At 43.1% G+C, this 25,760-nt stretch overlaps 1 protein-coding gene across 1 annotated transcript in view; it reads right to left on the minus strand.

The window, feature by feature from the left end:
• The window catches only part of ADAMTS17 (ADAM metallopeptidase with thrombospondin type 1 motif 17), a 156,915-nt gene that overhangs the window by 2,073 nt on the left and 129,082 nt on the right, over positions 1–25,760 (minus strand). Inside the window, exons 21-24 of the mRNA XM_053987950.1 lie at positions 20,676–20,880; positions 16,487–16,639; positions 3,710–3,887; positions 1,029–1,577 (exon numbers count right to left, since the gene is read on the minus strand). Of these exons, the coding sequence (XP_053843925.1) occupies positions 1,426–1,577; positions 3,710–3,887; positions 16,487–16,639; positions 20,676–20,880 (688 nt within the window). The 3' untranslated portion in view covers positions 1,029–1,425. The remainder of the gene's footprint in view (positions 1–1,028; positions 1,578–3,709; positions 3,888–16,486; positions 16,640–20,675; positions 20,881–25,760) is intronic.

A 25,760-nucleotide genomic window follows, 5' to 3' on the forward strand; every position in this document is an offset into this window, starting at 1 on the left:
TTCCTGTCACGAGGAGGGGGCTGAAACTCAACCATGGCCTTGGGCCCTGGCAAGGGAATGAGGCTTGTTGGAGCAAGATGTGACAGGGAGACACTGATGTGTGTGACAAGGGAGGGGACAAGCCCTGCTCTGGGCAGAGCTCCTGTTTCAAGTCTCACATCACAGAGAGGAGTCTGGTTTAAAGTGCAGAGACATGGCAGAGAGTATTGTGTGTGCAGCACCTGCAAGTGCTCTGACAGCACCAAACCTGACAGCACCACAGAAGTGACACAGGGAGCATTCAAAGACAGCAATGGAAGTCTGAGCCCTTGGCTTCCCACAAGCTCCAGGTTACACTTTGAATGTCTTGCACCCCTGGCTACTTCTGGTTACTCCAAAAGCTACATAACCTCAGCTATGTAAAAGAGCCCAGAGATAGAAAACACCTGTTCTGCTCCCCACTACATCCTTTTCATAAAGATTCTTCCAAATTCAGTTTCTGTTCCAACCCTATCCAGTTTCACAGTCCTCTTATAAGAACCAACAGTCTCATTATCTGATTGACTTCTAAAAACTGGAGAGAGCTTAGGCCAAGCAATCCCTCAGTGAGCTCTACTGGATGAAATGATTTCTGGCTTCTCCCATCTCATGTAAATGGTTCTTGTTTAAAAGTAACTATCTACAGCTGTTAATAAGCTTCCATTTCATTAAGCTCAGAGAAAAATTAGGTTTCATAAAAGAAACTCTATTAATTCTGGGGAAAGATAGAGAGGATTGTTTTTTAAAATTAGAAGGAAAAGCACCCTCTATTAGTGGCTCTAAAAATATGACTTGGAATGTTGTATATAATTATACTGAGTTTTCTGTAGGAAATTCAGAGATGTCCATCCTCTGCTATCAGTTTTCACAAGCTTTTACAGAAAATCCTCTCTTTAACTAAGCCTTTCATTTATGCATGTCCCTCCAAGCCCACTCTGCGGTGGGATAACTGCTGGCAATTGAAAACAACAGATAAAAGCCAAGATTAAAAGATTAAGTAATGTCTCTACCTTTGCTGAATTATTTTGCCAGAGGCCTTCCTCCATGGAGGTACCCATAACCTTATCCAATATAATCACTTTGCAACTCTTGTCCTTTTCTTTAATGGTAGCAAGCCATCCAGTGGCTGGTGATTTAATATATTAAAAAAGCCTTAACAAAAAATGTGAGGATGTCAAAATATTCAGAAATGATTGGCTCCTTGAGATGACCCTTTCTGTGTGTTTTTTTTAAGGTGGATGAGCAGATGACTTTGGTATCCAGTCTGTAGGATTAGTTTCAAGTCTCATTAGGTGTGCTTTGGGATCCACCACGCTGTAGCAACTCATGAAGTTCCAGTACTCAGACCTACTAGTCTGTGATTTACATACAAACAGCTGGAAGACTCTAAGGAGTGGCACAGGTTCATTAACTCTTCTGCTGCATCTTGTTTGCATAAAAGTCTCTGCACGTCTGGCAGCAGCGCTGGTACCACCGCATGTCCTGGCACAGGTTCTTCTCACGGATCACCCTGCAGTACACTGTCCACTGGTCCCCCGTGCACTTGTAGGTGAGGGCAGCTTGGGAGGAGACAAGAAAGAGAAACTGCCAGATTAGCCAGGGAACAGCACTGCAGGTGTAACCAAAAGCCCTGCACCCGAGAGGAGGGAGGGCCATGCTCGCTGCCGGCACTGGAGAGCAGGTGAGGTTCTCTCTGCCAAAATATTGGGCTCTTGGAAGTGCTTCCTTCCTTCCCTGGACATGAATGGGGAGTGCAAACCTCCTCCTGTTGCACCTGTTTTGTCTCAGAGGCAAACAGTCCTGGATGAACAAAACATCCAAAGATGCAGCCCAGATTTAAGGCCATGAACTCCACACCGCAGTCAACGGGATGGAGATGAATAAATCACACACCTGGCAAGAACACCCAAGACAGACCTTATGAATCTGAGATGGGAGAGTTCACATAATAGAAACTGAGCCACAAACAAGGCCAGGACTCATATTTCAGAGGCCCAAGGTCCCTTATAGTTTGTGAAGGAAGACAGGAAAGAAGGGACAGGATAAATCCCTCTGAATGTGTCATCAATGAGAGACACTGGACACAGACTTAAAAGCCAGGTGAGGTGAACTCCACACTCAGATATTTTTGGAAATGTTATCCAAGACAAGAAACCATTCTGAAGTAGGGACAAGGCAGCATGGGGTCTGTAGACTACTGGAATTTTTTTCTTATTTTCTTTTTTTGCTTCCATTGCAGAAAACAGAAAGTTCTGTTTAAAGATAATCCAATTAGAATTGTTTATAAGCAAAAAGAACAAAACACTCAATGATATATCTTTCCACTAATATCAAATATCATTGTTTCTGGCCCTGGTGATTCCAAGCCTGGTTTAGAAACAAAAGCATCCCAAATTACTTGCAGATTATTTTCAGCAGAGACTTGAGCCTCCTCAGTCTTCTAAACACATGAGCATTTTATTGCTTTGTCCTAAAACGTGAATTAGGATGGATTTTTTGTCTCATCAGTGTATCAAGGGCTTACTTCTCAAATGAAATGTTTTCCTTCCACTATGCTCTTAGTGCTAAAATATCTGGGAAGTACTCTCATACCAAAAGAGGATAGAAACCCCTCAGCATGAGTGCATTTGCAAGAATGAAAGTCCCCATTTTCTCTTAAAAAACATCTGGTAAACTTTTGGGGAACAAAGTTCAGTCCAGAAGCTTCAAGTCCTGTCCATGTTTAAATGTTATTTAATACTGGACACCACCATTAGAAAATGGTTCTCTATTATTTAACAGCTCTGTGTTTTCATGTGTGTTAGAGGTTTCTTAGCCTGTAACATCACTTTTAAGCTCAGATGTGACAGAGGAGGCTGCACTTTCTGGTAACCTCTTCTTTTTTACAACCCAGCCTCTTCTACCAAAAGGGGACAGGAGGCACCCATGAAGCTGGGTCAGTGTAGCTGATGCCTTAATTTAGCTTCATCTTACTGGTGATGATGTGTGAAATGTAAAGAAACCAACTTGGTTCTTGGAACTGTGGTGGAACACACAGGGCTGAAGTTCAGAAAAATATATATTTAGTATATTTAAATTTTTATGCCCTTATAAACCAATGTGGAAAATCATGAGATCCCCACAAATTTGTATTAATAGAGGCATTCTTAACTAGTGGCATGTCTTAAGTACAGCGTTAGGTGTTTCAGATGGTTATCACCATATTCCCATCCCAGCCAGGGACACAAGGAATGCAGGGAGGGTGAGGAGGAGGAGGACAGTGACAGAAAACCACAGGGTCAGGAAGAGGCTAGATGTTCTCTTGCCCCTCTGGGCAAATCAATCCATCAAACCACCTGTCAGGGTCATGTATTTTCTTGGGACACAATGAATAAATGATCCTACTTCACACTCACTGCAGCACAGGCAGCATGTGGAAGGGTTTGTGATGGACAAAGATTCACCTGCCTGCTCCCTCACCTGTGATCAATCAATCAATCAATCAATCAATCAATCCAATCAATCACCCACCATTTGTGTGCTCCTGCTGCTCTCTCAGCTCCATCCCCTGCCTGAGGATGGGCTCAGACAGGACCTACCCACACCAGACCTTCAGGCTGGAGTCTGGCTGAGCCTCTCCCGATTTCCGGCCCCGGACAATCACTGCAGCCCCCTGGGCAGCTGGCACCTTCCCCCCGGGCCCCTGACTCACCGAGCCTGGGCGAGGTGATGGTGTTGACGTTGATCCTGTCGTTGCAGACCTCCTGGTGGCACTGCCTGTAGGCCGCGGGCTTGGCCAGCGCCGGGCACTCGCTGCCGTGGCGCCCGGTCACTTTGTGCATGCACTGCACCACGCGCGACTGCAGCCCCTTGCCGCACGTCGAGGAGCACTGCAGGAGAGAGCACACTGAGCACAGAGCTCCCGTGCCACAGCACAGCAGAAGTCACTGCCAGAGCACAGGGTGCAGCCGCTGTGCTGCTGAGGGCTCGCAGCTGGGTCACCATGGCAGCCAGGGACACTCTGTGTGGCTGCTGTGGTGTCCGAGATGGTTTTGCACCTTCAGGGAGTGCTGTGAGCAGAGGAAGGAACCTGGCACAGGGAAGGAACCTGTTGTCTTTCTGCCCTGAGTTCACCTACTCTGACTGTCCTCTGTGGAGGCCCATGGGGCTCAAGAAGGCAAAAATGCAATTCCCCCCACCAGTCATGAAGAGGCAAAGCTGAAAAATGTGTAATGCTTAATTATGGACCAGCAGCTTCCACCTCCCTCTCTGTGAGGGACCCGGTGGTTCTTGATTTAAAAGCCTTCTCCAGGACTTGGATGGTCTAACAAGGCTTCCTCCACAGACAGGATGACCACAGCCAGGCACTGACATCAGATAAACCCCAGGATTACAGCAGAGGCTGGCAGCTCCTGCGTGCCCAGACCTCTGAGCTCTGTTCTGGAGAGAACACATCAGGTATTCCAGTATTCACTCCCATCTATCCCTGCTAACTGTCTGGCACTTGCCTGTCCTCCTGGGAGCAATTGCAAATTGTACTCATGAGTTTTGGCTGCTATTAGCCAGGAGGCCCAGCCTGTTCATATGCTCTCTTTGTTGTCATCCAGTCAGAGTCCCTCCCTCTCCCTCCCTCTTCCTCTGGCCCCGTCACTTGTGATTTACAATGTCCTACTTGCACGCTGTTCAATTTTAATAAAGCAAACACAGTGAGCACAGGGAGGTGCAGCAGCTGGAGTCAATAAAAGAGCCTTGTATTTAACATAAAGAAACAATGGCTTGCAAGACTTGGGTAAGATTCCTGTTTGTGCTAAAACCACACACAAGCAAACGATGGGGGAGAGGAGGAGGTGAGGGAAAGCCCAGGAGGTATCAACAGAATGATGTAAAAAAAGGTCATGTTTTCTGTCCTCTGCTGTTTCTCACCAAAGTCAGGGCATTGGAGCTTTCTCCCTGAAAACCACCATCACCACAGAGAGGTAATTCTCAAAATAGAGATACCAAACACTGGAGAGGTTCAGAAGATAGGCATCACTGAGGCTGGACCGAAATCCAGGTACAAATCCTGTGTGTGCAGTGGGGATGCTTGTGAGACCCAGATCCAAGGGCAGAACATGTGGATGCACACAGGCCTCCACCTCTACATCCAAGGGGGATGAGTACAGCAAAGCTGTGGTCATTTTGGTCTGGAAATATCACAAGAAACCCTTGCAGTTTGGGTTTTTTTCCTTTACAATCTTCTTATTTCGATTTAGGTTCAACACACCAGTTTATAACAGCTATTTTTACACTTAGATTTTTCAGGTGTTGAATTTGCATAAAAAATTGATCACTGTCAAATAATACCTCAGCAATGGTTATAGTATTTAGGATTATGCTGAATGAACCCTTCCCCTGCCCTACAGCGAGCTATTCCAAAAGTCAGGAATTAAAGTCCCTGATTTAAATCCCCTTCACAATCTGAATTTATGCAGTGAAATCTGGGCACTACATTAGTTTTGTGTGTCCCTCAGCTCTTTCCCAGCACTGAGTGCCCTCAGTGACTTCCACCAGCCTGGAAGCCACTCAGGCATGGCCACTGGATTCAAAGTGAACTATTTTCATCCTGATAAATGCAACTATTAGGCCCTTCCACTTCACCAGTCAAATGCAACCTTTAATCCTCAGGATTTCAGTGGCACTTTTAGTCTTCACAGTGCTTTACAAAACTTAATCCTCCCCAAACTCTTTGCTTTGGGAGGGGAATTGTACATCCATTTTGCAAACAGAATCGCTGTTATCACACAGGCATTAAATAACTCAGGCCATGGGCTTCCTTCATGATTGTAACAGTGAGCCTGAAACCTCTGTCTCTGGCTTTTAAGCACTCCCTGTGCTCTTAACAGGGGGGACATGGGGAGAAAGAAGGGGAAAAAAGGACCAAACCAGCATTTTTCTCATTAGATTTTCAGGTACCAACACAGAAACACTCACCTACCTTTATCTGTGTTCCTGTCTCTGCATCTGTTAACCAGCAAGGAGGGCAAGCAGTGAAACATTTTTCCACAGACACTGCCAACTCCAATCCTCAGACAAATAACAGCAGAGCTTTTGCCCGAAGCAGTTTTATTCCTTCTCCTGGGAGACCAGGATCATCACCTATGCTATGCAATTAGTTTTTCACAGCCAGAAAGACAGATTTTAACATCTTTCTTGAACTCTTTAGGGCTTGGCAGCTAAAGGAAGGTTGGACATCTGGCTTATTTTAAGACAAAATTTTAAACTCAGTACTTGGATAGCCTCTTTCCTAGGAATTTCAATAGGAAATAGGAATAGATACAAAATACATACAAAGGGGGAATTGTTACTCATGCTCCACTATGAGAAGAGGACATCATTAAAAGAGGCATAAAAATCAAACTCCAACTGCACAGCAAATTCCCATAAATACCTTCTCTCCTTCTCTGGACAGCTAAATGCACTGCTATGGACTCTCTGTTCCCAAATGTTTGTGGAGCAAGGAACCATATCCACAGAACAATTTTCAGGTCTGGATTCACCAGAGAAGACCCTCCAGCAATGTGCCTCCCCTGGGAAGCTGGGGCCAGGACAAGGGGTTGAGCAGAGATGCTGGTGCCATACAAAGGAGTGGATTTTTCCTTCCACCAAGCACTGCCAGTGGTGTCACCATCACTAAAATGCACGTGCAAAATGCACAGAATTTAACCATAATGCCCTAAACTGACAACACAAGCACTGTAAACTGGAAATCCACCCCCATGCAAAGATCAAAGGGATGCTCAGCACTGTAAAATTGAGGTGGTTAATGAACAGCTACAAAAAGTGCATCTAATGAGAGTCCCTGTAATTCCCAGTTCAAACACTGCTTAGGAAGGCAAAAGCAAGACAAAAATGCCTGCATTCACATTCTTTGGCAGTAACATGCAAGCCAGTGGGGATATCCAGAAGGAAATAAACTCACAAATTGTCAAGGCAGCAGCTGCATTCAACAGCTTAAAGAAGATTTACTCACTGAAAAACTCTAACCTTAGGAGCAAGCTATGATTTTTCAACTGGAATGCTATTTCCACCTTAGGATACTGATATGAAAGCTTGAAATCTAGCAAAGGTGCTGACAGATGTCTAATTGCTTTGAAAGCAAATGCCTCAGGAGAGTATTAGGTATTAAAACAGAACGAATTTACAAAAAGTGCTGAGATCTGTCAGGGCCTTCATCAGCTCCTGGTCTACAAAAGATAGCCAGAGAAAGAGTGGGGAATGAGAATGACTTAAACCAGGGCAGGGCTGCTGTTGTGGGCAGCACAGCAGAGTCCAAAGAATCCCTCTGCTGAGGCTTAATGGGGGCAGAAAATGTACAGATTTACCAGCACAGACACAGGTTCAGGACTGAATGGGATAATGGATCATTGCTGGGGGCTCCTGGGAGGCTGGGATAGATTTCAGACCCCAGGACACCTTCAGAAATGTCACTTTTCTAACCTCCAAGGGATAGATGTAAATATTTTTTTTTGTAAGAGACTTTTCCCAGCAGAAGCAGGTCACAGCATCCCTCCAGCCAATCCTCAGCACACTCCAGTATGGAGAGGGCTGTTCTGTCAGAGGGAGATCCAGTTCTAGATGACTGTCATAACTAAGCTGCAGGCAAGATGGGGTTTTCTCTTTATTCATCAGTCTGCAGTCATCTGATGTTTAAAGATACTGGTTTGTCCCCAGTTTGCTGGAAGTTGCTGAAGCCAAGGATAACACCATGGCTAAAGCTCCAATATTGAGAGATAGAGTCATGCTTTACTGACTTCAGAGTTCAAGTATTCAAGGCGTTAGGGTAGAGTGTTTTTCCCCTCGGGGGTCTTATTTCTTGCCTCTATGAAAGTCAGAAAGAAAGCAAGAGAAGTTCCTATTAAAAACATTCTAACACAGCATCTGAGATGAATGACAAAGGTCCTGTAATTGCTCCCTTCCCGGGACCTTAATAGCACACACATGTGTGCTCTGAAAGCCAGTGCTCCACACACCTTCACATCAGGCTTTTTATGAGGATCACTAATTTAAACCCCATAGTTCTAGCTGAAAAGCAGCGTGCAATACGCTTTCATAAACACCAGGTCAACTTTCACCATGGCATCATGCTAAAGAAAGAAATATCTGTCTTTTCACTGATAAGATCTAATTAGCCCAAAGCAAACTGTAAGCTGTTTTTCAAGCTTCCTTGTTCTTTTCTTTGCTTTCTTTTTTTTTTTTTTTTTTCCTTCTTTTTGAACCCCAGATCTGTAAAAGAACATATCTGGTCTTGCTTACAACAATCTTTCATTTGGAAACTTTTGTGAAATGACTGATTTGTTTAATTTAGCCAAGAAGAAAAAAATGCATACCCTTCTGACTCAGTATGGGAAGAAACAATAAATTATGGCAGCAAATGCTCGTGGCTGATGTGACAGTATCTTAGCAGGAAAAGAGAAGCAATTTTTGCAAACTGCCTACAGCTGTACTTTCAAACTGCAGGACCCCAAGGAACAAGACCTGACCAGCACATCCAGCATGTCTCACTGCATAATTAAGCTTGGCTTTGCTATTCTGAAAAGTTCCATTGTGTACAGAGAGTTCAGAGATTAAAGGCTGAACACATGAATATTCTGGGTAGTGACAGTGCCCCTAAAGTACTTGTGCAGTGGAGCCCAGGTGGATGCTGATGAGAAAATGCCATTTAATCCAATATTCCAATCAGGCAGAATTTACTTCTCACAAGGTTTCAAACTGGATTTCAACAACAGGCTCAAGCAGTGCTGTGAGGTGATACAGTGCTGCCCACTGGGGACCATATTCTAGCAGGTCACCTACTGTACTTGTGCCATGGTTGGACCTGTGGCAGAAAATGGAAATACTGCAGAGTTTATTCCACCAAAACAGCCCCAAGGACCTGATGGTGAAAAACATCTAATGCAAAAGGCATAACTAAGGTAATTTAAAATAGCCTCAGTAGTAATGGACAGCTATGGGATTACAGAACTCGGGTCAGGCTGGATGCTGGAGAATCCCCCCTGTTCCTACAGAACTATGAGCTGCTCCTGCTGAGCCAGGCTCTCTGGGCTCACATGAGCTCTATTCCCAACCCAAATGTTATCCTGAGAGGACATCCTGGGAACTGAAGCCCCACTGAATGCATTATTAGTTACTATTAGTTATTAATCAGTTAATGATCAATGCTCCCACAACACAATTTATTAAAAGAAAGTAATTAAACTAAGGACTCCTTTGGGATTTTTTAATTTCAGCAAGAGGCTGCTTATCTCTCATTCAGTCCCACCTGAGCATTTTCTAGACATGGAGCTTCCCAGCTCTGGCATGTGTGATGCTGGCTAACACTGTTTCATCTCTTTGCACAGTCAGACTGGTACTCATTGCTCCTAAAAGATGTTCTGGGAGATTGTCACCTTGATGCCTTGGTAGTCATTATAAATCTCAAAAGGTTATTGAAAAGACTGAGAAAATTACAGCAGTCCCTGCTAGCAGTACATACTGTGTGCTGTAGGTATCCAAGGGGAAAATCCTCTTCAGACCGGTACTACAGAGTTTAAATGGTGAATTACCACTCCCCATATTTTCAAAAACATGATCCTGGACACTGTAACATCTCACAGTAACTCAGAGAAAATGAATGCCAATACTTGAACAGGCTTGTCCTTCACTCTTTCTCATTTTTCACTTTAAAAAACAAGAGTAAAAAAAATCACAACTTTCATTTCCAATCCACCGGTCTTGGTGGAAGACCAAAGTGGTGTATCAAAAAAATGCACTTAATGGACCAGGCTTTTAAATAAAATATCAAAAAAGAGAAATTACTCTTCCAGTTAATAGGATCACTGGAGGCTGTATTGGAATATGAGATAAAAACACTGTGGCAGAACGTGCTCCACTTCAAACAAAACACTGATCTTTCTCAGTGCTCAGATCAATCTGATCTTTCTGCAGCACATTCTCCTTTGCTACAAATTCTTCACAATAATTTGTACCAGGGATGTTCCCAGAAACTCCAGCGGAGATGAGCTGTGCAATCTGTTGTGCAAACAAGGAGCAGTTTGAAAGGCACAAACAGGACTTGGTTTCTGCAGTGCCCAGGGGAAGGACATGGCCAGCAGTGCAGTCAGCATCTCCTCCCTTTCCATGCCCAGTTCCCATCTAGAGCTGCATCCACTGGGGCTGGCTCTTAGCCCAAGCCCTAGGCACAGGCTCGACCTTGTTTTAGTGCCATTTAGTGCCATGTCCACCTCTGCCCACAGCTAAAGAGATTCCACAGATGTGGGGACAGACGATCAAAGAGCAGAAGGGTGAGATTCATCTTACTGATGTCCTGTTCAAATTCAAGACCGTCCCTGGCTGATAAATCCAGTTTTGGGCCATTTGATCTCAACTCCTGCAGGGAGGAGTGTTTTGAGATTTAGCTGTTGGCAAGAAAGGCTCTGGTTTGCACATCAGTGATCATGTGCCAGAGCCAAAAACCACAGGCAACCGCAACTCAGAGCAGTCCATGGGCCGGACTTAGGTCTAGGGCAGATGCTCTGGCCATGTCTAGGACCACAGAAGCAGGGAATTTAACTGCTAAAGCTTGTTGGATCCTCTTCTGTCCCACCCAGCTCCATCACCTTCTGGAGAACAACTGATGTGCATCAGCGAGGCCTGTGGACAACTTTCCAGTGCTGCTGAAGGACATGAGCAGCCATAAATCACAGAGTTGTTCAGTGGCAGGGAAGGGTCTGTCAGCTCTGATGTGCCACTGCAGTTTTAAGCTACCACCCCTCCTGCACAGTTTTCTCTCAATCCAACAAGAAAAGTTATTTTCTCCAAGGTAGAAGCAGATGAACTTACTTCTGACCTTTATGAAGAATAACCAAGTTGTCCATGGCTTATCATAAACAGATGTCAGGTCAAGCCATGAATTTGTAATGAATGTTAGAACAAAGGGCAGTTTTGCTTCTATATTTATAACAGCTTTGAACACACCTCTCAAACCACAGCTGTCGTTGATTTACTCTTCTTATTATGTAATATGAATTAATCATTAAAAGTGAGGCACATAGAGGATTTTGTTGATGTTCCCAATCATTTGGAGCTTGGAAAATATGCCTTCCTGGCACTGGGAGATTGTATTCTTGGGAAAAAAGCCCCCAAACCCAACATGTTTTTGGTGTACTGCAAGGCTGGAGGTTTATCTCTCAGAGAATAAAACCTCCTGTAATCCTGCCAAAACAATTAATTTGCAATTACAAATCCTTGTTACCACCCACTGTGATGAATGACTGCTGATCTTCAGTGTGAAGCACCTCAATGTCTGGCACAAAGCCAGTATTTTTCTTACAGGAAATTAGATTCTTTTTTCCTCTCCCTACTGTTAATGTCCTCCTGGGATGAGAATCCATCTCCAGCATTTCACAAGCTCAGCAAGTTCTGTAAAGGAATTGGCAACTCTTGATTCCCAGGGAGGGCAGGTGGCTATGGGTGATTTTTCAGATGTGCTTTATCACTATTGACACTATTTGGCAATAAGAATGTTGTTTAACATTACACTTTGCCAAGCTGATCCTTCCAGTTTCTGGAGTGTTCAAGCTCTCTGAATCCAGTGAAAGTTGTGCCAGGTGGTTATACAAGATGTGAAGTGGTAGAAATAGATTTTTCCTCTACTTTCTCTGCTAACTGAAGCCCAGCTTGATGTGTCACAGATTTGCTTTCTCCTGAGAGCACGAATCTGTGATGGTTCCTACCCAAGACCCAAAGATTCTGCACAGCCCACCAGGTCAGATCCTGCTGTGCATGGCATTGGCATAAACCTGCATTAACTCAAGTGCCTGAATTAATCTGGGCTTACCCTCATGTAAGAGAGACTGATATCTGACCCAGTGTGCTGAGTGAGATCCTTGGCCTGTGGCCAGTGGGTTGTAGGGAAGAATGAAAGACAGTTACCCTGGATTTACACTGGGTTATCTGAGATTAATACAGGCCTTAGTATTTACAGAGCACCTACTGTAACTGCAAAGAAAAAAACATGGCAAAGCCAACATGCTACAAGGCCTCTATGTGTCTTTCTTCTTCTAAAAATCTTTTCATTGGGCTAGGTAATATAATAGGTTAATGAGCTAAATTGTTGCCTCAGGGACAGAAGTTTTATATTTAAACTTCCACCCGCAGACCTGAAAATGTCCCTTGTGAAAGTCAGAGCTAATGATGGAGCTTGTGTGTCTGGCTTGTAATTCCACCTTTCTTGATACAACAACAGTGAAATGTAGAATAATCAAGAAAATGAAACTGGGAGCCCTGAACCATTCTGTGCTATTGGCTCCAAATACAGAACTTTAGTCAGGACAGAATTTGAGGCACGTGAAATAGAGAAACAACAAAGTAAAACTGGAAATAAAGAAAAATCCATAAAAATCTTGTGGAGAATTGCTCCTGCTATATAACCTTGCCTCCCAAATTTCACCTTAGAAGAGTCCAAGGGACAACTGGAGGAAAAGAACTCAAAAAATGTAGCCTTGGCCTGTACAAAATTAAAGAATTACTGAGGTTGGGAAAAACCTTCAAGGTCAAGTCCAACCTTTGACCAAACACCACCTTGCCCACTAAACCCCAGCACTGTGGGCCACATCTGCTTGGTTTTTGAGCACTTCCCAGGGATGGTGACTCCACACTTCCCTGGAGACCCTGTTCCAGTGCTTAACCACTCTTTGAGTGATGAACATTTTTCTAATACCCAACTTGAACCTCCCTTGTGCTATCTCTGGTTGTCTGGGAGAAGAGCCTGACCCTCACCTCAACACAACCTGCTTTGAGGTGGCTGTGGAGATCAATAAGGACTCCCCTGGGCCATCTTTTCCTGCCTTCTGAGGACAGGGGGCAGCCTTGGGTGGCTACAAAGCAGCTCCTGCTGCTCACCTTCAAGCACAAGATCTGTGCCACCACCACAACTCGCCAACACCTCCAGCTCCCCACATCACCTGGGACACATTTCCAGGGACTCCAATACTAGGTCCAAGTCCTGCATCTGCTCCTTCCAGCACAGCCTGGGGCAGGGAATGGTGTGGAGCTGGGCTGTGTGTCCTGCTCAGCTCCCCAGAGAGCCACACACATAAAGACACATTCTGTTCTTGCAGGAATGTAATCCTCGATGTAAAGTTTGTCAGCAAAAATATAATTCACCATGAAAGAATGGACTACTGTCTTGCTAAAGCATCAAGAGGCACATTTTCAGCAGTCTGGGAGTCTGAGGCAAGTGTTGGGAAACTGAGCACCCTGTGTTTGTTCCTCTGACCAGCACAACTACAACAAAAATGTAAAAATGCTTCCAGTGCTAGAACATTTAACAGCTCGGATTTCAAACAAGGAGGAACAATTTCAAAGCAGAACGACTGTATGAGATGTTTGTTTCTTTAACTGAATGCAAACTGGATGTGGAATTTCCTCTTGGAAGAAACGACTGAATGGGAGATGGCTTGGACTCCCTTTTGTATATTGCATCATGTACAAAAAAGGATGATATAATGAACTGCAATTCTGAAAAATCCAGGCAAAAATAAAATAATTATTTCAGGTTAACATCTTCAGTGGGTCTTGCACTGTGCAAATCACGTTTCTATTAGGTTTGAAGACTCTGGGACCAGGAACAGTTTAGTTATGAAACTTGTATCACTCATGCTGAGTTAAATGCTAAAAATAATACTTTTGTCCCTTTAAGATAATGGGTTTAGAAGAGAAATGGCAGCAGTGTAGAGAAGCTGCAAGTTTAGTAGCAGTGGTAACAGAGGTCTAGTAGCAGAACAAGTCTCTGTCTTTAGAATTCCAGTCCAGTCTGTTAATCGCAAGCACTGGGCTAACAAAGGCAAACTCAGAGCCATTTAAAGTAACTTTACAAACCTGGCCTTGTGTGTTTGCAAAGTGGACTGGATATATCAGTTTCTTGTGCAGCACTTGAAACATGCTGCAAATATATTAAGAATATACAAACATGACAATTAGCTCCAAATGCTTTATAAAAGCTACAGGACACAGCAAGGACCAGCTGCAAATCAACCTGACAGAAAATGGGATAAAAATCCTTCTTCTTTCAGGCATGGGTAATGGCTACAGAGCTGTTGCTAAGGCCAGTGGATGAGCTTTGGCTGGTGGGTGCAGGTCTCAGATCACCATGGCCTCATCTCCAGCATTCACCTCTTTTACATGAGAGCTGAGAACCTAAAATCACAATTTGTCTGGGGTAGGTGTGGAGGTTTTACTGCTGCTGGGAGCTCCTTAGGGAGCTGATCCATCTTCTCATGCACAGAGTCTGTGTATTCCACAAACACTGCCACTACCAACACAAAACTAACACTCTGTCATACCACCAGAACAGCCTGCTCTATTTACAAGTTGTATCTGGACTTGACTTTTAAAATGAGGTTTTCTCTCTCTCTTACACCATTTCCCAGCATCTTCAAAGAGGATCTTGGTTTGGGAAATTAAGGATCATGGCCAAGTCACCAGGCAAGCTGTTTGCACATAAAGCATCAAGGCCCATTATTTTAATCTGTGATAATTACCACTGTTAGTTAAATCGTGCTTCCCTGACGGTTCTCAACAATAAGCAACAAATGCACAACACATTAATTGCACAAAGTTGTTGCTTGTTCTGAGATCAATTTGTATTAGCAGAAAAAGTTTCCATCTTAGTCAGCAAAGCTCTCTCACAGTGACTTTTACAGGGCTGGGAAAAAATGTTTTACAGTGGAATTTTGTCTTGGAAGGATGATGAATTTTAAAGAGTTCACTATAAGCTAATGGCTACAGACTTTGTGCTTCTCCTTAAAGGAGGAACTGTTTTAAGCCAGAGTTGCTGATAGCTGTAAAGGCTTCCCTCCTAAGTCCAAGCCCTGTATTAAAGCTTCTGGATCCTCATGATGAAAATCCTTCACTAAGGATTTGTGAAGAATTGAATTCCACTTTAAACATTTCAGCTATCTGGGTTTCTGGAACAACACATTTTCTTCTAAGAATTGTACCTACCCTTTTCTAGCAATCTTTACCTCTCTACTCAGAGAATAAGAATCTAATTGTGTGACCTAAGTGTCCGGTCAGAATTAACCAATATGTCTAGAATTTTAAATGCTCATTACAAACCAAATCTAAGTCCAAGAACATCCTGCTGGACTCACAGAGGGTGAAATTCCTGGGAAGCAGAGCACTGGCACAAGCTCCCTGCAGACAAAAGCAGGCCACATATGCAGCACACAAGCTTTTGTGCCCTCCTGCACAGGGATGATCCTGACCCTGAGTTAAGAATCACAAATAATAAGTGATTTTGCACTGATCCTGCCCTGCTCACATACAGACATTAAACCCATCAAACAACACTTTTACTGTGACCCATGTACCATTGCAGCTCTCCCAGCAGTGAGGCAACATCTTTATCAGATTGGAACTGCTCACACAACACTGAACTTTCAATCCACATAATTGGTGAATATACAATTATTTCATATTCCTCCCTATTAAGAGAACCTGTGTCTGTTTGCATGCCAAAATGTTTTAGTGTTCCATAAATAAATAAATAAATAAATAAATAAATAAATAAATAAAGTTATTTCACCTGTTAACACATGGAGACTGTTTGTTTTGGCCAACTTGCATGGACTCTGAGTGCCAGGTTATGAATAAAATAATGTTCAATACTGTAAATATCTTGTGACATAAATTCCTGGCTCAGCATAAATACAGACTGTATGTGGCAGATTCTTCCTGCATTCTCTAGCACTGACACCAGTAAATTCATGTATCTATGACAAAGTATATGCATAATTGTAATTCCTAAAAAAAAAAAAAAAAGCAATCACAGATAAGCCAATTTGCCCATCCTGGGCCTCTGCTTCACTGGATTTTGCTTGCTGGAGTTTGGGATTTTGGAAAGCAAAGTGCAACTACTGTATCCCAGTGGTTTCTGCACATGCCGTACATTCCAGAACAGAAAGTAGATTTTCTGTTTAAAGAACAGCACAGTTAGAAAGATAAGATAAAACCAAACTGGAATATAATATTGCTGGGAAATGTTAGTCCTTTATGCAAACAAGTAATGTAAAGGATGCTTTCTGAACAACACTGGCAAGGGTTGAGTTTCTTACACTGCCAGGCCTCCTTCCCAAGCAAAACCTCATATTACTTTAAGATCAGAATGCAAATACAGAGCAGACTCTGCTCTGCTTTAATCCACTGCATTCAGGAATTAATTCCACTGACGTCACTGGAGAAACAAAGTTCAGACAGGCCTAAGTGAAGGTAAGCTCCAGCCCTGAGGAAGGGACTGATGGTTTTGGCTTTGCCTTTAAACTCAAGCCTTTCTTTCGTTTCAGGTGGTTGGAATGAGTCTAGGACTGGATAATGTGTGTAGATCCCAGACTAACCTGAAAACCAGTTAAATCTGTAATAAATATTTAAATCTGTAATAAATATTTAAACACCACGAGGTGTTTGCTGTTACCTTGGACCAGTCTCCCGTTTTCCACTCGTAGCAGCCTGTGTGATCCTCGCACTCCTCCTCGTCTCTCGGCCTGGTGGCTGCATCACATTTCCCTTGAGAGTTTGTGCACGTCACTGTTCTTTTCTGAATTCCCCTGCCACAGTCTGCTGAGCACTGCAAAAAAACAGGGGTTTGGTTTTTTGTTACATGGTGCTTAGAAATGATGGCTTTTATGTTGGTAACAGAGCTCAGTGGAAAAGCTGGGGTTATGAACACTGAGGAAAATGATAATCCATAAGGTTTTATTACAATAATCTAAGCCACTCATACATGAGTAATTTGAAAAGCATGATGACTGCTTGTGAAATATTTTACTTATGAAAAATGGCAACTCTGAAAATCAACCTCCTTTGAAAAATGTCAGCTGGCTTTTTGCTGGAATTGGTGCCACTAAATTCTCTGCTGAAGAGCTTCTCGTTCATAATGGAGGACACACTGAGATTCACTACACAGAGCTGCCACATCCCTTGATGTATCCCATGATAAATGGTGGTGTTAAATGCAATTTTAAATCACAGCAGCATGAGACCACTGTTATAAACATGTTTCTGTAGTACAGTTTGTGCATATCACGGCAAAGCACAACTCTCACACCTTCTCATGTGAAACACACATCACATTCACATTTTGATTTGCCATCACTATCTTAATTCTGAAAAACTCTAACATTTACTGAGTGAGCAAAAACTATCCTCAATTTTTTTGTGCCTGGGCTCTAAGGAATTAGCTTCAAAAGAGAAGGAATTTCTGGTCACTCACTTGTTATCTTTGCCAGTGGTTGGAAATTCTTGTTTAATGAAGAATTTGTCTTGATTTTTTTTGGCTGTACGATGTGGGAAAAGGACATTGGCATGAACTGAACCCAAATTTCTGCTTTCAATAACCAGTTTGGTAACAGAGCACCTGCTGTCACAGCCACCTGAGTCCTTGTCACCACCCCTGAGCACAGCCAGTCTGCCTGTTCCTCATTCTCATGCCACTGCAGTGGTTAAGAGTGAGAAATTGTCTTGCAGAGCCACTGGGGACAGGTGGGTGGAGAAATGATCTATGTACCAGCTGAGATAAAAACTAACCTCCTCTGGCATGTCAAGTTCTCCCCTTTGGGGGGCCAGCAGGGAAAAGACATTTGATTTGACACTGAATAAATAGTGCAGATATGAGATATTCTGTGAGGTCTTTTGAACGTGTTCCAAGAAGCTTCTCCATCCAGGGGGTCTATGCTGGAAACAAGCATCAGCTTGATATAAATTACATCACATGGACAAATCTCAGCACGCCTGTCTAACTGTCTTAAAAACACAATCCAGGCAGTTCTGACCTGCTGGCCTTGTTAAGGACATGAATGACAAGCATTCATGAGCTGGCAAGCAAACAGACATGCCTTTAAATACTTCACAGCACTACAAAGTGACTTCTTGAAAATCTGGGAAACCTTCCACTTAATTTACTGTGTGCTGCTCACGGCGTGACCCCTTACGGATGTAACATCTTTGTAAGGAGCACAATCTATAGTTCTGCTAAGACAGGGGAGTGAATTCTTCCCAGCTTTGCAGAATTCCACAAAATGCTTTGCTGGACTGCTCAAAGCACAAGGCTTGCCAGAGATCTCAGGCTGGAGTTCCCTAAATGGTACCTTAAAGCCATGAATTTGCCCCAAGTTGGGTAGACTTTCCCAAATTATGTATAATTTTCCTCAGGCCCCAGGGTGGACTCCTCAGGGTTGCACTCGTTCATCTCAAACTACAAAGCTCAATATATAAAAATCTTTGGAACGGTCCAATTTACTTGAAGTAAATCAAGCTGAAGTGGGAGTATTTTTCACAGTAGGAGAAATCTCTAGGTGGGTTTTACAAGCAAGTCTGGGAAAAACACCAACTGTTTGTTCTTCCCACAGCTTTTAAGTCATTCACAGATTAATACTGCATATACTTTCCTAGACAAAACAGCATGAGCAAGAAGGTTTCCAAAAGATCTTTGGTGGTCACCTATAAATCACCCTCTTTAAGAGGTTTTTTCCTTTCCTCAAGTCATCTGTTTTCATGAAGAATTTCTTAATACATAGATTTTACAGAGAGTCCACAAATTAATAGACACAGTTTCTGTGTGTCCACTCGAGATCATTAAGTCTTATTTTATTAACAAATTACTTTGTCGGATCCCATGAGGCTTTGCAAAGGAGCAACACAACTTTGCAGTTAAGACACAACTCCTTTATCTGAAGGAAATCCATATTTTTTTCCACTCTATTTTTCTAACAGTAGAAACATTCACCTTCTCCTGACAGTCTCTATTTTTATCATTAAAAATGGGTTGAGCAGTACTTTGTCCAAAACAATCTCAAGTGTTTGGCAATACAAGGGGAACCTAATTTTTTCCGCAATGAAGATTGCATTGGAATTTGCTGTGAAAACACACATTTTTGACCAGGGACCAGACATCAGTGCAGTCAACTGTGTTGTATGAGAAAGAAGTTTAAAAAATAGATCAGAAAATAGATTTATAAAATGATACAACTACAGTGATATTTACTCCTCAACATCAGACTCAAATACTAAGGAATAAAGTGATTACCACTGAAGAAAGTTCTAGGTGTGAGAAGAGTTCACACTGGCAGAGCATCAAATGTGTCCTGGAGTCAACTGAGCTTCATATCAACAGAAATGGGCCAGAATAACAAATTTAAAATCACAAGAGCACAGTTACAGACCCAACAAAAGTAAATAAATGTATCAAAGGAAAAGTAATCCAGCAACTGAAAAAATTATCTAAAAATGCTGTGCATTTGCAAACAAGTTACATGATCATGTATATGGAAGTTTTCCACTGATCTGTAACTTGACTTACTCTATTCCATAAAAGGGAGACAGAAGTACCTGGGATTGTTAACAAAAGAGTCAAGGAAAAAATCCACATGTAAACCAGGTAGGAACTGCACCCTAATCTCAGCTATAAACAGTTCAGCTGGTTTAGCTATAAGAAATACAGAGGGCATCATCTGAAAGGGGAATGTCTATGACACACAAAAGACCTATCAGACAACTTACTAAAATCTTGGTGTGTTTGTGCACATCTTTTGTAACAAAAGAACTCAGAAAGAACACAAATCTCATGCACCAGTGAAGGATCCAACACCCCACTGAAAGAGAACACTGCTCTCACTTAACCATCACCTCTCTTGCCAAACTAAGATTTCCTGTCCAGGAGGTGCACAATGAAATCCCATTGTGTTTGTGAGGAGACACTGTTCCTCAGGATCCTTTCTGTCCTGAGATTTGTGACTTTTAAGCACATTTCTAACAATAATATCTAGCAAAAGCTCTTTGACAATGTTTTAAACAGGAGCTCCCTGTTCCCAATAGAGGTGAATAATGAGGAATCCTTCTCACTGGAAGGGCTGTTGCTGGACAGGCAGCCTGGAATGAGGCTGGTAGAGCTTCAAACTTGCTCCCAGAGTGAAAGGAGCTCATCACTCAGGTGAGCCCAGCAAACACAGTATCAAAGTGAACATGGGCATCCTGTAAGGTCTATTACTCATAGTGTACAAAGTTGCCCTGTACTAGCTGAGTCCTGCTCATGAACTGCAGGCACACTCCCAGATCACTCTGCTGCTAAACAAAACACAGGACAACTGTCTAGATCTCCCATTATTTACATCAGAAATGCATTCATAACACTTCGGAAAAATTTCTTAACTCTGCAACTACTCTGAGATGCACCTTTTATACAAAATATAACCAGCTTTTTCTTGTTCCTGGAATTACACGAAAGAAGGCTGGATAGGGCCCAAAGCCTGCACATTCTCTGTAACATGCAGATGCCTGATAAGCCTGGTATTTCTTCACACCACATTTAAATGGAGCCAGAAGCCCCGGGTTACTGCCCTCCTGGCCTCAGGTCAGTGAAACGTTTTTCCTTCTTGGTCAGAGTTTTCAGATGGAAAAATACAGTCACTAGAGCATATCTAAACCCTGCCTTACTAATTCATCTGGTCTGGAAACCAAACCTCAGCTCCTCACTGCTCATCTCAACAGATGAGAGTCCTGCCCAGCACTCCAGTGCTGTGAGGATGCTGACCATGAGAACCATGGATTAAGGCCAGTGCAATGCCAGCTCTGAGCAGTGTGGCTCCTTTCTGGAGTGAGCTTCCTACCTTTGACCACTCTGATGCTTCCCAGATGGACAGGCAGTCCCGTCCCTCACAGCTCTGCACCGTGGCTGGTTTGCTGCCCAGGCAGTAGAGGTCCCTGGTGTTGACGTAGGTGCCGTTCTGCAGCTGATAAACACAAGTGACCTCCCGGTGCTGCACACCCTTCTCACAAGTGGCAGAGCAGGGACTCCAGTGGCCAGTCACCCACCTGGGAAGGAGCCAGAGGATAAATGTTAGCAAACTGTTGGAATAAAACATTATGCTTCACTTAAAGCCAGTGAGAAATGGGCAGCTCTTCCTGGGTTTGTGGGTGCTTTGATGGTGCTGTGCTGTCGTCACCCTGAGCTCACTGATCCCCTCTGGGAGCTGAAGTGTGTAAAGCAGCAGTGTCAGTATGCAAGGGAATATTGCCTCCTGACCCCACACCAGGCAACACCCCAAACTCTGCACCACTCCCTTTAACCCACTCTCTGTAGTGGGACTGGTTTTTTCTCTCATATAAAGACAGACTTGTCTGCAGACCATCCTGCAAGACTGTTCCTTGCAAGGGAAAGGAGGAATCCTCCCTGCTCTGTCTTCCAGCTCCACTGCCTCCAGCAAGTCCTGGAAGCACCACAGTGGGGCTACAAGGCAGTGAATAAAGTGTCTAAGAAGGATCTAAAGGAGGAGGGATGGAGGGAAGAACAATTTTCTCTAAAAGAAAAGCAGCATCGATCTTCAGCTTCCTGCAATCTGTCAGTGAGAGCATGTTCTCTGTAATTACAGGCATTCCTGGATGGAGTGAGGGACTGGAGCAATAACTGTGCAGCCACTGAGCACCAGAAAGCTCTCATGCCTTTCTCACCAGGCAATTGACCTTCTAGCCTGTTATTCAGGACTGTCATCCAGATTTGTATCCTTACACCATGAATCTTTCACTTGTCACCCAATCCTGGGCTGTCCATTATGGTAAGTGGCCCAAACAAGACTTCTCAAAAACAGACCTGCTGAGAAATACTATTTCATGCTGCTGGAGGCTCCTGTAATCCAGGTACAGCAACTTATTTACTATACCTCTTTTGAAGTTGCTGTGTGTTACTTCTCTGAAATGAATTAAAAAACTGTTTTCCATCTTCCTATTCCTGAAGGGGGGGAAATCAGTTCAGCACCATTTGTAGAAACATCTTCACCTGCTGCAATTGTCATGAATTAATCTGTGAATGTCATGACAGCACTGATGACTGTGCTGACAGTGCAGGCAGAAGCCATTTGGTTTGAGCAGGACTGGGCAGACTGGCCACCTGTCTTTTGTGGAACAGGGCCCTGCCCAAATGTTCCTGTGCATTAAAGCACTTGACTGACACATCTGTGAATTTCTCTTGGCTAAAACAGCTGGCAAGACATCAAACCTGTTTATTCAGACTGCAGCTTTTGGTGCATCTCTGCAGCCCAGGGCTTGGTATTTCTCTTATGGAATGGGAAAATGTCAGCTGGGAAATTGAATACTACGGCTGAAAGACTGACAAAAATAGCCCTGAAGTGCAGAAATCAGTGTTCATGAAAATTAATAGCCAGGCCTCCTTGGTATCAGCTGGGCTCTGCCCTGTTGGAGCAAACGTGAGGGAATTCTCCACCTGGGGGAAGGAACCTCCTGACAAAGGCCTGGAGGGGCAGAAATGACTGTGCTTTATGAGCTGAGTGTGAGTCACAAGGCTGGGAAAGGGCTCTGCCCAGGCTCCACTCAGCTAATATTCACTTCAGCACTGTGCTCTCACTGTGATCTACAGCTACTGGCAGAAGAAAAAGGGAAAGGGGCTGAAAGCAAAGGAGAAAGATAAAAATACATTCTTGGCAGAGGCTGGCTGTGAGCTTGCCCTTAGGATGGGCAGCACACAGCATGCCAACTAGTTCCAAGATGCCTTAAGAAGAAAGGTTATGGCTTTCCTTTTAGGAAGGAATATTCCTTTCTAATTTTTTGTTTGTTGCTCTTGTGCAGGGGAGAAATCACCTGGTTTCCACCCGTTTGCTGGTCTCTAATCAGTACCAGCACAGACGTGACAAAGTGAAACTAGAAAAAACGAGTATTAACATCATCATGAGAAGAATGATTGCATAGGGAACGACCTGAAACCCAGGGTACCAATACAAAGTTGTGTCTGTGGTGAAAACAATCTCCAGCTTTTCCCTTGGAGAGGTCACCTTCAGCCACCATCCACTACATCCACTCCTGATCCCAACCCTGCGGCTACAAATCAGGTGGGGCAATGCTGTAAGGGATCTCTGAAACCCCACTTTGCCCTGCCTGTGACAGTCAAAACACTTAGAAATTAAAGGATATTTTAAAGTGGTGGTTTTACTTTCACACCCAGGAGACAAGTGATATTAAATGTCTGAATAATACCAATATGTAAAGCAGGTTATTTTCGAAAGCCCCAAGGGGATGATCACTTTGACCACTAAACTTCTTCCTCTCAGTGAAATCTATGCTTGGATCAATGGCTTGTAAAAATAATCTGGCAAGTAAGTAAAGGTGAGTCCTACATACAGTCCTGGCAGTGCCCTGAACCTCCACAGTTCCCCCAAATTCCTTCACAAACAGCTGAAAATACTGTTTTAGTGCCTGTAACACACAGGAAGACTGCAACTGTATTTCAATAATGTTCACAACCAATGTGGAAAGACAAAGGATTTATGGAATAAGGTGATTAAAGATGAAAATTCCTGCCAGTTTGACATTTTTGGAAGGAATTTGCAGCAAGATATTAGCAGAATGACTATCTGCAAGTAATATACACAGGAGAGAAAAATGTGATGTGCAAATAATATCACAATTTGGTAACTATTAAATTGCAGCGCAGGTAGATTTTTGTCTCTACACTGTCATTACACCTTCTGAACACACCTGAGTTTGTTTAACAACAAGACCTACTTAGAGGGTGATTTTCTTTAAAAAAGGGTAGGTATTTTTCTTATGACAATGTAAAAAAATAACTCCAGTGTTCTAACTCCAAACCCCAGGCTGGCTCTGTATTATTAACTAAGCCAATTAACTGCTGTACACTAAGCCCTGTGTATATCATATAAAGCATTTGGCTTCCAGTTCCACTTGAAACTGTAAACTGATCTTAGGGATTGCTTGACACCAGAGTTCTTTTCAGCTTGGTCTTTCCCTCCCAGGTTATAACCAGTCTTCTGTGGGACCATGGGAGTGCTCCAGCTGGGGTCCCAGGAGAGCCTCTCCCTTTGCCAACAAACACGGATTTACGTGACAAACTCACTCATCTTTCTCACAACCACAGGGATGCCTTCATCCCTGGTATTATTATTTTTTGTAATCTTACCTCTACAGAAGATTCAAGAGCTAAGTGATCCCTGCTGGTGGTTAGAGTCAGGAAGAAAGTGATGAGCTTTTAAGCAGAGATTTTAACCCAGTCAGTGGCTGTCTATCCAGCTAAAATATGCCCAGAAGGGTGTGATTTTCAAAAGCTTCAAAAAGCTGGGATGGGCAGGACATGCAATCTGAGAGGGTTGCTCTAAATCTTTGTCTCCTGAGTCTTCCTCAACCTCTGACCTCTCAGTATCTCTTCTGAGGAACTGGGACTTCTTCTAATCTGCTTTGGCAACACTCATCTGGCAGGCCCCTGGAGCAAACTTGAAATATCTTTTGGAGATTCAGTTAATCATTTGATCTTTTTATGGTCTGGATTAGTTTTTAACCTTGAATTATCTACTCTACCTGCTTGCCTAAGACTCCCACATTTTCTAGGAAAAAAACTGGCTGCAGCACAATGTACAAAAACCCAGGGGAGATGAATGTCTGCAAATGAGGGTTTGTAGCTAAAGATTTGGGGGAAAAAAAAAAGTTAGGAAGATAAAATGGATCAAGGCTGAAGGATGGGGGTGAGTGAGTGCAATCAAAAGACATGAGGTCACTTTTCAGAGATTTGCAGCCTCTTACAACATAAAGCCATTACATCTTCTAGGGTAAATATTGCAACCCATTAAATTTCCCCTGGTTGTTTCTGCCCTGAACCCTGCAGAACAGTGTGTTCTCTTCCACTAACTACACATCCATGCCATGTTCACACATCCCCTCACTACCTACAGGGCACTTCTGTTGCCTTCCCAATGCTACAATGACATTTATTTCCCTGATTTCACAGTAATATTTCAGATATGACCAAAGACATGTTTGCAATAACACATTTTTTTGTTATGAAACCTGTTTTTTTAGAGCTGGCTCTTACCTACATCCAGTTTAGAGCCTGTGCTACTGCTGAGTAAAGCATCAGAGGAAACTTCCTACAAAATATGTCTGAAAAAGCCATGTGACAGAAACATATCTAAACCCCTGTAATGTGAGTGCTCTATTTCTAGTAGATTTTATTGAAAACCTTTTGGTTGAATGCACAGGTGAGGATAAGTCCATGCCCAGTTAGCACTGGTTGTCTTTAGCACCAGTTTGTGATGCAAAATCACATTCAAGTCACTCTCAGTTTTCTGAGGCACCTGGAGTAAACTGTGACTCTACTGATTTAGGCAAAAGTCAGCCCAAGTTCCAGCAGGGCCAGGATTTTACATTGGATAATTTTAGCAAGAAAAATTGGAAAAGATTTCTGAGAATCAGTCATGTGGAACTGACAGATATACTTTGCTTACAGCTGTCAAACCAAGCCCATGCTCGACTGTGTAGAAGAAAAGTCTCTTTACAAATGGAATTGTGTTTTCCATGAAACACACACACACACTCCTGAAGCTCTCCACCACCTCTCTGCTGCACTGGGCTCAAAACAATCAGGTGAATCTTGTCTTTTGGGAACAGGTTGTGCCACACCCAGTCACTAGAAGCATTTTTTTTTTTTTTTTTTTTGAGAAAAGTACAAGGAATCTAGTAGAATAATACAGCTGCTGATGTTGAAAGTAGGACTCCAAGACTAACATTCCTGTCTGATTGCCTTTATAAACAGTGCTCAGTAATTTTCCAGTACAGTAGTCATTCTGCTAACAGATTTGCCAACTTTCACTCACACAGGTTTCTTTTTTTCTTTAGTGGTTATCATTTTGACAGCGTGTTTTTTTTTTTTTTTCCCCCACCAATAAGATCAGCCA

Source organism: Vidua macroura, chromosome 12, assembly GCF_024509145.1.
Source record: "Vidua macroura isolate BioBank_ID:100142 chromosome 12, ASM2450914v1, whole genome shotgun sequence".
Classification (NCBI taxonomy): Eukaryota; Metazoa; Chordata; class Aves; order Passeriformes; family Viduidae; genus Vidua; species Vidua macroura.